This window comes from Neoarius graeffei, chromosome 17 (assembly GCF_027579695.1).
Source record: "Neoarius graeffei isolate fNeoGra1 chromosome 17, fNeoGra1.pri, whole genome shotgun sequence".
NCBI lineage: Eukaryota > Metazoa > Chordata > Actinopteri > Siluriformes > Ariidae > Neoarius > Neoarius graeffei.
The window spans coordinates 71,527,292-71,539,940 of record NC_083585.1 but is presented as its reverse complement, the minus strand read 5'-3'; the positions used below and the strand labels follow the sequence as shown (position 1 = coordinate 71,539,940).

The window sequence follows — 12,649 nt, the reverse complement described above, 5'->3', positions numbered from 1 at the left end:
TTGTGCCACCAATTTATAAAACAATGCAAAATACCAAACGCTGATTTGACACAGTCGTATAAGGACAGAGTTTAATTAATCTTCAAAACCCAAATCTAACCGAACACAAAATAAAACTAGAAACATATATACTCCTTTTAATAAAATTAAATCAGAATTGTAAATGACCTGAGGGTTTATGTTGCCCAGGTACAGGTTTGTGGTTGTAGGATCTCCAACATCATGTGAGCCTGGAGCAGATTCATCTAAAACTGAAAAGGCACAAACACCATCACTGATCAACGTGGTGTGCACACACACATACTACAGGCAGACGCTCTTATTCAGAGCGACGTACAACAAGCACGCACGCATACGCGCGCGCACACACAGCACCTGGGGAGCAGTTGGGGGTTAGGTGCCTTGCTCAAAGACACTTCAGCCATGGATTCTCATGCCAGTCCAGGGACTTGAACCAACAACCCTTCGGGCCCAAGGCTGCTTCTCTAACCTTTAGTCTATAGCTGCCCGCATGCGCACGCGCACATACAAAACACACAAAACTCACAAGATCGTCTTCCTTCCACAGTAGGCAGAGGCTCAAATCTACTGACTCGCCCCTTCATCCTGTGACGCTCATCTCGCTCCTCCTGAATCCTGCAAGTACAGGTATAACTGTAAGGGCCAGTTAAGCAGCAATAATTTAAAGTTAAAAACGAATGATAACTTAAAGTGCCATTCCACCATTGGATGTATTCTTTGGCATAAAATACAATATATTTTATGACAACATGACTAGACAGAGAAATCTTTTAGCTTCAAAATGATATATCAAACATAATTTTTTGACAACGACAAGTATATTAAATTTTGCGACCAAAGTCACCTACCCTTTTAATTTCCGCGCGGTAGTGAAACGTGATGTCATCGGCAGGTTCCCCTTCTTGTGTACCACGTGTCGGTCTATTTTTAGACCAGGAAACCCCCAAAGTGAGAGAGTCATTTCTCCTCGTATATGGGGGCCAAAAAAAATTGCGAAAAATTGAGTTAATCTTTCAGTTAGCTAGATTTATTGGTATTAGCTAGATTTATTGGTATTATTTTTATCGCGTTCTATCCGCCATTGCTGATATGTGCCACGTCACACGGTACACAAGAAGGGGAACCTGCCGATGACATCACGCGCGGAAATTAAAAGGGTAGGTGACTTTGGTCGCAAAATTAATATACTTGTCGTTGTCAAAAAATTATGTTTGATATATCATTTTGAAGCTAAAAGATTTCTCTATCTAGTGATACCATTTATATATGTTGTCAAAATATATTGTATTTTATGCCAAAGAATACATCCAATGGTGGAATGGCACTTTAAGAACATAGAAAAGAGTTTAGAACATAGAAAAGAGTTCCATGTTCTAAATCTTATGATGTGACATCACTGACTGTGTATACCTTAGGTGGTGTTTACATTAGACCGTATCCGTATCATTTTCGTTGCGGATGCACTGTCCATGCACATTAAAACGCCGGGAAACGACTCCACAGGCGGAACAATTTGAATCCGCCAGGGCCCACGTATTCAACCCAGTACGTATCTGATCCGGTGCTGTGTAAACATTGAGGAACGAGGATACGCAGTGCTGAGCTCTAGCTGACGTCATCATTGGACAACGTCACTGACATCCACCTTCCTGATTCGCTGGCGTTGGTCATGCCACGTTGGTCATGTGACGCGACTGCTGAAAAACGGCGCAGACTTCACTTCCTGCTATTTGTGTGTGTACGCGAATCGTTTTAAAAACGTTAATCTGATGGTCCGCTGATTCGAAATAATGTAAACAGGGCCTTAGTTTCGAGTCAGAACACGGTGGAAGCAACACAGTCTTTTGACCGTGCGCCAGACCTTGTGATTTACCTTGTTGTTTTTAAGTAAACATTTTAGAAAGACAAGGGAAGTTGTCATGTCTCGTTGCTTGCGTGGAAAAAGAGTGGGTTTTATTGACTGACTCTAGAAACAGTACAGTAACCAAGGAAGAGCTAACGGAGTGCCATTACATTTATTCAAAAGACTAGCTTAACGAGCGGAGCAGGAGTTGCACTGTGTATGCGTGAGAGAACGGGGCCTGTTGCATGAAAGGAAAGAAAGAGAGCTCACCCAAGGATGCTGAAGCAGAAACGGACCATTGTTTGAAATATTCTCCAAGACAAGGTACTGATAGATCCTCGTAATATCCAAGTGCAGTAAGACGAGCAGACGTGAAGTGGATGATTACGGAGCTCGAGCCGAAATTAAAGGACGATTGCAAATAAAAATGCAAGTTAGGGATTTCCTCTGTGAATTGTAATGCAAGTCTTGAGTCAAACAACGTGGAGTTTGGCATTATTTTGAAAGGTTGTATTGCACTCGTTTTATGAAGAAAAGTGACTTGGAAGGAAAGTGCTTTTAAACTTTTGCATACTACTTGAGCCTTTACTCTGCAATATAAGATGGCTAATGAAAAGGAGCCAAGATGTCTTGAGGATACAGTGGAACAGGGAAGGTCACGCAAGCTGACAGAGAAAGCACTACAGGAGAAATTACAAAGGCACATAGCACTGAGGAAGCACAACTTAGGAGCTCTCACAAGTAAAATAAGGGATGTGGAGACATTGAAGAGTGATGCTCAAAATTTACAAAGAGTCAAAGAAGTGATGGAAAATGATTTTGCACTTCATTTACAGGGGCTTAGTCGCCACAACAATGAAGTCGTAAATCTTTTGGCTGAAGATGAAAAAATATATGACCAGGAAAAATGGTTTGAACCCAAAATGGCATCCGTCACAAAATTTATGAAAGAAACTAAAAAATGGATTGCAGATGTACATGAATCCGTACTGCAAAGAGAGAAGGATGAGGACATTGACCTCCAAGATACTGTTACACCAAGTGACAGCATTTCTCAGGTTGATGTCAATGATGATGGGCACACCTGCCCATGTGGATCTCAAGTTAGTCGCACGTCATCCACAACACGAGTCTCAGCAACACGCATTAAACAAGAAGTGGAACATGCAGCCCTGCTTGAACGTGCGGCTGCACAGAAGAAAAGGCAGCAGCTTGAAATGGCTGCATTTCAAGCTCAAAAGGAGACTGAAATGACCAGACTTAAAGTCACAAAGGAAGAACTTGAGCTGGAGGCTGCATTAATTGAAAGTAGTGCAAAAATAAAGGTGCTCAAAGAATATGAGAACTCAGAAGATGGTTTGAGTAGCCACAGACAAGCACAAAAGCTACGAGGTGGGAACGTGAAGCAAGAAAGAACCAGCTTTCCTCTTCAACCAGGCAGCATGAACTTTCATGCACCACCACAAACGCGGCGCAATGTGGTTCCACAAGATTTGAACTATAATGCGCCAACCAGAGATGGACGTAATAAAGGTCATGCAAAATCAGAATGTAATTACTGAACTGCTAGTTAAAAAACAGAAGCAATCTCAGCTACCCGTGAAGGATAATTCCTGTCTTCAGAGGTGATGCACTGCAATACAAATCGTTCAAAAGAGCATTTGAGCACTCAGTAGAACAAAGGACAGACAATGATCAAGACAAATTGTACTTTTTAGAACAGTTTACAGTCGGTGAACCCCAAGAGTTAGTCCGCAGCTGTGCACACATGCCACCCAGCAAAGGCTACTACGAAGCAAAGTGTCTGCTTCATACAGTGGTGCTTGAAAGTTTGTGAACCCTTTAGAATTTTCTATATTTCTGCGTAAATATGACCTAAAACATCATCAGATTTTCACACAAGTCCTAAAAGTAGATAAAGAGAACCCAGTTAAACAAATGAGACAAAAATATTATACTTGGTCATTTATTTATTGAGGAAAATGATCCAATATTACATATCTGTGAGTGGCAAAAGTATGTGAACCTTTGCTTTCAGTATCTGGTGTGACCCCCTTGTGCAGCAATAACTGCAACTAAACGTTTCTTGTAACTGTTGATCAGTCCTGCACACCGGCTTGGAGGAATTTTAGCCCGTTCCTCCGTACAGAACAGCTTCAACTCTGGGATGTTGGTGGGTTTCTTCATATGAACTGCTCGCTTCAGGTCCTTCCACAACATTTCGATTGGATTAAGGTCAGGACTTTGAATTGGCCATTCCAAAACATTAACTTTATTTTTCTTTACCCATTCTTTGGTAGAATGACTTGTGTGCTTCGGGTTGTTGTCTTGCTGCATGACCCACCTTCTCTTGAGATTCAGTTCATGGACAGATGTCCTGACATTTTCCTTTAGAATTCGCTGGTATAATTCAGAGTTCATTGTCCCATCAATGAGGGCAAGCTGTCCTGGCCCAGATGCAGCAAAACAGGCCCAAACCATGATGCTAACACCACCATGTTTCACAGATGGGATAAGGTTCTTATGCTGGAATGCAGTGTTTTCCTTTCTCCAAACATAACACTTCTCATTTAAACCAAAAAGTTCTATTTTTGTCTCATCTGTCCATAAAACATTTTTCCAATAGCCTTCTGGCTTGTCCACGTGATCTTTAGCAAACTGCAGATGAGCAGCAATGTTCTTTTTGGAGAGCAGTGGCTTTCTCCTTGCAACCCTGCCATGCACACCATTGTTGTTCAGTGTTCTCCTGATGGTGGACTCATGAACATTAGCCAATGTGAGACAGGCCTTCAGTTGCTTAGAAGTTACCCTGGGGTCCTTTGTGACCTCGCCAACTATTACACACCTTGCTCTTGGAGTGATCTTTGTTGGTCAACCACTCCTGGGGAGGGTAACAATGGTCTTGAATTTCCTCCATTTGTACACAATCTGTCTGTGGATTGGTGGAGTCCAAACTCTTTAGAGATGGTTTTGGAACCTTTTCCAGCCTGATGAGCATCAACAACGCTTTTTCTGAGGTCCTCAGAAATCTCCTTTGTTCGTGCCATGATACACTTCCACAAACGTGTTGTGAAGATCAGACTTTGATAGATCCCTGTTCTTTAAATAAAACAGGGTGCCCACTCACACCTGATTGTCATCCCATTGATTGAAAACACCTGACTAATTTCACCTTCAAATTAACTGCTAATCCTAGAGGTTCACATACTTTTGCCACTCACAGATATGTAATATTGGATCATTTTCCTCAATAAATAAATGACCAAGTATAATATTTTTGTCTCATTTGTTTAACTGGGTTCTCTTTTTCTACTTTTAGGACTTGTGTGAAAATCTGATGATGTTTTGGGTCATATTTATGCAGAAATGTAGACTATTCTAAAGGGTTCACAAACTTTCAAGCACCACTGTAAACGCTATGGGGATGAGCAACAGATCGCCAGTGCATACATCGATAAGGCATTAAAATGGCCGCAGATCAAGTCAGATGATGGAAAGGCATTGAGTGCTTACGCAATGTTTTTGGTTGGATGTCGCAACTCTATGGAGGACATAGACTTCTTAGACGAGATAGACAATCCTACTAACCTACGAACAGTGGTATCCAAACTACCTTACAAAATGAAAGAACGCTGGCGTGCTGAAGTTTTTGATATCAAAGAGTGAAGAGGCATAAGAGCAAGGTTTGCTGATTTACTGAGTTACATAGGCTGCCAAGCTAAAATAATGCTTGATCCCCTCTTCGGTAATATACCAGACAGCCGTTCAGTCACAACTGGAAAAACTGAGCACAAAGAAAGGTATCCTGCAAAGAGAGAGATCCGTGGAAGCAGTTTTGCCACAAACGTTTCAGCTGAAAACCAACGGTCTCCAGGATCATATGTGAAACCAGCAAACTCAAGCAAGAAAGGGATTGCCTTTGAGAAGCCATGTTTGTACTGCCAGCAATCTCACACCCTAGCTACATGTAGCCAAATCAAAATGCAGCCACACAAAGAACGCGTGGAGTTCTTGAAGCTAAAGGGCCTATGTTTTGGATGCTTAACCCCTGGCCATCTCAGCAAATTCTGCAAAAGAAGAATTGAGTGTAAAGAATGTGCATTAAAGCACCCAGACATTCTACACACACCAAAAAGGGAAGTTTCTGTCTCACCTGACAAGAGTGATGGTGGCCACGGAAATAAAGTAAGTTCTGTTTCATCTGAGAAGGCTTGTGGTGCTCACAAAGAAGAAGTATCATGTGCTCAGGTTTCTATCGCTCAAGAATCTTGTAGCCTCACAGGGGCCGGAGAACCTGAATGTGTGCTGTCAATAGTACCAGTGAAGATTAAGTCAAAAAAGGGTGACAAGTATGTGGAAACGTTTGCTTTCATGGATCCAGGAAGTACAGCAACATTCTGCACTAGAGACCTGCAAAGAAAACTGAACGTTAAAGGGAAACCAACGCAAATACTTCTCAGCACCATGGGTCAGAACAAACCTGGGGAACAGAAACTCATGAACAGTTATGTGATATCAGACCTGGAAGTATGCGGACTGGAAGACAAGTATATTCAGTTACCCAAGGTGTACACTCACAACAACATACCTGTTCACACCGACAACATACCTGAGGACTGCCTTATGCCCAACAAACCACCTTTTACGAACACAGGTGTTGATTACTGTGGGCCATTTGATGTCAAACGGGGCCGGAGTACAGTCAAGAGATATGGCGTGATGTTTACCTGCCTCACCCTCAGAGCTGTGCATATTGAAGTTGCAGACAGCCTCGATACAGACTCCTGTATTAATGCCATTTGACGTTTTGTAAGCAGAAGGGGTCAAGTCACCATCATGCGCTCTGACAACAGCACAAACTTTGTGGGCGCTGAAAGGGAGATGAGAGAAGCCATACAGCACCTGGATAATAAGATTGAAAGAGCTTTGCAACCAAAGGGAATAAAGTGGATATTTAACAGTTCAGCAGCTTCCCACCAGGGCGGGATCTGGGAAAGACAGATTCGCACAGTGCGAAGAATCCTCAATTCCCTGTTGAAAGAACAAGCTGTGAATGATGATTGTCTTCAGACAATAAATGTATGAGGTCGAGAGTATCATCAACGGCAGGCCGCTCACAAGTATCTCAGATGATGTGAATGACCTTGAGCCTCTAACACCTAATCACTTATTGCTGCTGAAGTCTCAACCCAGCGTGCCACCAGGCATCTTCAACAAAGATGACACACATACAAGAAAGCGATGGAAGCAAGTCCAATATCTTGCAGATTTATTTTGGACTAGATGGATGCGCGAGTATCTTCCTCTCCTCCAAGAACGGCAGAAATGGTTGAGACCAAGGAGAAACTTTATTACTGGAGATGTCGTGTTATTAGTGGACAGCTCTTCTCCTCGCAATTCCTGGCTCATGGGAAAAGTAGTCGAAACATTACCGGATTCCAGCGGAATGGTGCAAAGAGTTAAGATAAAAACCAAGACCAACATCTTGGAAAGACCTGTCAACAAACTGTGCTTGTTGGAAGAAGCAGCGTCAGAAGAGACGATTGAGTGAGATGATGTGAAAGAAGGAAAAATCATAAGAAGCCAGTTGGACTGTTCAGAGATATTGAAAGTAATTTGAATGTTTAAGTTTGTAATTGCTTAGTCTTCCTGCCTAACCAATTAGGGGCCAGGTAATGTAAGGGCCAGTTAAGCAATAATAATTTAAGTTAAAAACAGTTAAAAATGAATGATGATAACTTAAGAACATAGAAAAGAGTTCCATGTTCTAAATCTTATGATGTGACATCACTATAGTGGTAACTATGGCAACTGACTGTGTATAGACCCTTTGCACTGACGTCACCCGAAACCGGAAGTAAACAAACCCTGCGCCATATTGGAAGACCAACAAACTCGTGATTAGGGGGAAATAACGGCAGCGCGCGGTACGTGAACCCACGAGGCACTTGGTTCATCAAAAACCTACAATGGTAAACTTTTGTGCTGTGTTAGGGTGTTCCAACAAAGCTGATGGGAAAGGTGAAACGAAGTCTTTCTACAGAACACCAGCTGTGATTGAGACACAAGCAAACCAAGGAGCTTTCTGCCAGGAGACAGAGAGAGGATTTAGCTGCTTTATGCAGAGCGGATCTGAATACTTCTCGTCTACAACAGTACAGAATATGTTCAGACCATTTTGTTACTGGTAAGTCACTAGGCTAGATTGTTGTAGAACATTTTTTTAAATGTTTACTGAATAAAAACATCCTTAATTTTATCACATTTATGTTATATATTTCATTTATTTCTTTTGTTTTAATTTTCCTTCCTCCATCCCTCTTTGGATTTTAAATATAGTTTTTCCCCATGTCCAAATATATAAAAAAAAATATATATATATATATATATATATATATATATATATATATATATATATATATATAAAAATAAAAACATAAGTAATAAATTAAAAATAAATTATGAAATAAAAAAATCCATAACAGCATGAATACAGATTGCAATAGTTTACAATGTCTGGGTAGCAAACAGATGGCAGAACTGGTGTCAGGTCCTCCTTATGTTTCCATTCTCCCTTGCCCCGAGTCTTATCATATGGGTCAAACCCATCTATCACAGCCAGTTTCTCCACACACCGTGCTCTTTCTGCAGCTGGTAATGTACTCACATAACCAGAATCATCAGCCATCGTGTCACTTCACTCATCGTGTCACTTCACAACAGCTGTAATATCACTTCACTCTCGCTCGTAGTTTGTTTTGTATTGTATGTATGTATGTATGTACTTGGTCTTCCAATATGGCGCCCTAACGAAATCACGCGGTACGGTGACGTCACGCGGGAGCCCTCTATACTTTAGTTTCGAGTCAGAACACAGTGGAAGCAGCACAGTCTTTTGACCGTGCGCCAGACCTTGTGATTTACCTTGTTGTTTTTAAGTAAACATTTTAGAAAGACAAGGGAAGTTGTCATGTCACGTTGCTCGCGTGGAAAAAGAGTGTTTCGACTGACTCTAGAAATGGTACAGTAACCAAGGAAGAGCTAACGGAGTGCCGTTACATATAACAAATGGACATTTTGTGTCATTCATATATAAAAATGCACACAGACTGAGGTAAAACACCAACACTTACTGCTTCAGCTCTTCTTTGAAAAGCTCCAGGTTGCTCTTTTTCTTCTCCTTCTCCACTTTCTTCAATGCCTTGCGAGATTTTAGGAACATCATTACCTTTTTTCCAGTACAAATCACATGAAGTGAAAAGTAGAAAAAAAAAAGACAGAAACTGAGTGAAACTCACATTACGTTTGTCTAAAGCAAGAAACTGGGGAGGAGTTTCCAGAGGTAAAAAAGTTTTTGCTTCAGGAATTTTGGATTTAGGTTTGTAAAGTTTTCCTCTTTTGTCATCGGCTGCAGCTTCCTCTGTTAAAAAAAAAAAAAGCATGAAAACATGTACAGTGTGCTTCACACTCACACACTTTGCTTTTACCTTCAATGCCCATGTGTCCTTTATTCTGTTACACATGGACACCGCACAGCTTGAATTTAATGATGAACTGTATTAACATTAGAGCCACTGGAGGGTTTCAAAACATGCTGGCAGCTGTGACATGGGTCGGCATGCGTTAGTTTGTGTTTATTACCTTTAGTAGCGTTGGCAATTCCTCCTCGGACAAAAGTTTTCACTCGTCCTTCACCTCCCTCAAAGGCAGCAAGGAATTCCTCATAGATTTCTGCTGCTGCTTTCTCATCCTCCTGTTCAGCAGACAGAAAGACAGAGACTTTATTCAGAATGTTTACCTGATATTTTATTCGTCCTGATATGTTGTCACAGTCTGAAATTTAACACCATGTGCTCCCTTCTGCTTTTGCATGCTTTACTGCTCATTTTTAAAAAGCAACTATTACAGATCCAAACATTCAACACAATCTAGATAATACGCTTCTCAATACATGCACATGCCCACACACGTGACAACAGGAGAAAATCCACATAATCAAACAGAGGTCAGTCTCTCTCTCTCTCCCTCTCACAATTGACATGTGTCTCAGGTCGTGTGATGACAGCAGAGATGGAGTACCATTCACATGCCATATGATCATGTGTCTCAGACGTGTGATTACATGATCACATTTCAGCAGGAGTTTTGATAAAGCTGACCAAAGCAATTTGACATCATTTCAAATCCCAACACCACTAAACACACACTCAGCACTCAGAGTAAAACCATTTTCTCATAAACTCATCTCACTCTGTGCAGAAGTTATTCATCTCACAATCCATGTGCTTTCCACAGAAAAATTGTTGCTTTCTGACCATTTGCACACTCAGCTGTTTCAATATAGATGTTAATAAAAAGACGCATTTCCTCTAACAGTTTTATCTCACGGGGGGAATCCAACACACCCTACACTGATCACGCTCAACATTAACATCATTACAATTAGCCACTTCACTCACACAGTTCACATCAGAGCGTGTGTGTGTTGTGTGTATAGGCCATGTACGAACAGAATTAATATAATTCAACATAAAAAAAAAAATTAGACCAGAGTGTATTCAGCATGAAAACCGTCAAGCTGAAGATGAGCCAGCTTAAGAGACAACATTCATCCGACAGACACGTCACAGGTCCACGTGTCTCACACATCCTGTACAAAGAGATCTGATCAGGAGACAGAGTTTACTCACACCTGTACTGAGGGCTGATCACCTGAGACAGGTGGGTTAATACAGTGTGAGCAGGAGTACAGATTTCATCACACACACTTTAATAAAAATCATACTGTAGGTGGGACAGAGAGACATTCACAGAGGAAGAAAGCCAGAAAGAATAAATAGTTTTTAATTTCCCCCTCTCTCTCTCACACACACGGGCGTGCACACACACCTTCTTCTTCAGCTCATCCTGTTCCTTTTTACTCAGAGTTCTTTTAGCCACAGCCATTTTCCCAATGCTGAAGGCCTTCAGTTTACTTTCCAACAAAGCCTGAGGAGAAAAAACAAAAACAAAAAAACAACACAGTCAACTAGGTCTGGGGGAGACAGACAGACACACAGACACAGTGTTGTCAGTGAAATACAGGAGAACCGCTTCCCCACTGCTGCAGCCTGGATGCTAAAATCAGAGTAAACACGACACGAAGAAAGTAAAGCCCTACTTTCACTTCACATATTTACACAAAATTCTTTACTTTTAATAAATGTGAAATTTGAGGACCACAATAGAAATAAGTTTTGTGCTTTATTGTGCTATCCTCGGCAATGTATGTTTTATGTACATGTACTTTTACTGCCAAATAAAAATCAAAGATAGATAAATAATTAGCACATTCAATGCTGTTTATGCTAAAACATGGACAGTAAAATTTACAAACTTATTTTAGTAACTTCCTAAATCATGGACGCCCTAAAATAAAGTAAATACTGTGTAAAATAAGTTAAAAGGAGTAATAACTCAAAGAAAGATGAATAAATTGGAGGTGAAATTTAGCAACATAGCTACACGGGGAACGTTAGCATGCTAACAAACTAACTGGCAAATTCCAGTGCAGCTTTGTAGTTAAAATAGATCTTTTAAGACAACCTTTTAATTGTTATGCTATCGTTTGTATAATGTTAGAGTCTATAATGCTAATGTGTGGTTTTATTTACAGTATATTGTGTATTTGGAAGATAATTTTAACCAGCTATCCACAACAACGTCATTTTTATCCTTTAACTAAGAGGCTGTGTTAGCTAAAGTTAAATAAAACCAAAGCACCACAGTGGCATTTGTTTACTGCTTTAAACCCACACATTGTCTAACTGTAACACAGTTACTGTGAGTTTAGTGAAAATGGTGATAAACGCACCTTTGAGCTGGCCTTCGGCGTCCCGCCGGGCGTTTTGTCCGCCATTTTCCAACAGCAATGCAAAGCGCTGGGCCACGTTCCAAATGACAACCAATCGAAGAAGGAGTACACTACATAGGGCAGAAAAGACAGGATGCCATAATTTATGTAGTGCACTTTCATAGGGATAAGTAATGCATTTGGAATTTAGCCTTATAAAGGAGCGCGTTCCATCCACACAATTGTGACAGCACGAGAACGTTCAAGTCCGAGACGGTGAAGACTAAACCGCCCCGAGAGGAACCAAGTGCGCGAGAGAGATGAAGTGCACGAGGATACGGAACAGAGACTTTATTTGGGACTCAGCCAGAAATCAACGCGTTGATTGAAGCGAACAGATTTTACAGCGAGCACTCACACAACACAACAAAACACAACACAATACAACACAACACAACAAAATACAACACAACACAACACAATACAACACAACACAACAAAATACAACACAACACAACACAACACAACAAAATACAACACAACACAACACAATACAACACAACACAACAAAATACAACACAATACAACACAACACAACAAAATACAACACAACAAAACAACAAAATACAACACAACACAATACAACACAACAAAACAACAAAATACAACACAACACAACAAAATACAACACAACAAAACAACAAAATACAACACAACACAACACAATACAACACAACACAACAAAACACAACACAATACAACACAACAAAATACAACACAACAAAACAACAAAATACAACACAACACAATACAATACAACACAACACAATACAACACAACAAAATATAACACAATACAACAAAACACAATACAACAAAACACAACACAACACAACAAAACACAATACAACACAACACAACAAAATACAACACAACAAAATACAACACAACACA

The 12,649-nt window shown here is 40.6% G+C and overlaps 1 protein-coding gene across 1 annotated transcript in view; it reads right to left on the bottom strand.

The window, feature by feature from the left end:
- u2surp (U2 snRNP-associated SURP domain containing) overlaps nucleotides 1–11,811 on the bottom strand; it is a 54,307-nt gene extending 42,496 nt beyond the window's left edge. Inside the window, exons 1-7 of the mRNA XM_060897976.1 lie at nucleotides 11,718–11,811; nucleotides 10,754–10,852; nucleotides 9,506–9,617; nucleotides 9,163–9,284; nucleotides 8,998–9,065; nucleotides 548–636; nucleotides 169–251 (exon numbers count right to left, since the gene is read on the bottom strand). Coding sequence (XP_060753959.1) covers nucleotides 169–251; nucleotides 548–636; nucleotides 8,998–9,065; nucleotides 9,163–9,284; nucleotides 9,506–9,617; nucleotides 10,754–10,852; nucleotides 11,718–11,762 — 618 coding nt within the window. The 5' untranslated portion in view covers nucleotides 11,763–11,811. The remainder of the gene's footprint in view (nucleotides 1–168; nucleotides 252–547; nucleotides 637–8,997; nucleotides 9,066–9,162; nucleotides 9,285–9,505; nucleotides 9,618–10,753; nucleotides 10,853–11,717) is intronic.
- Nucleotides 11,812–12,649: the final 838 nt, after the last annotated feature.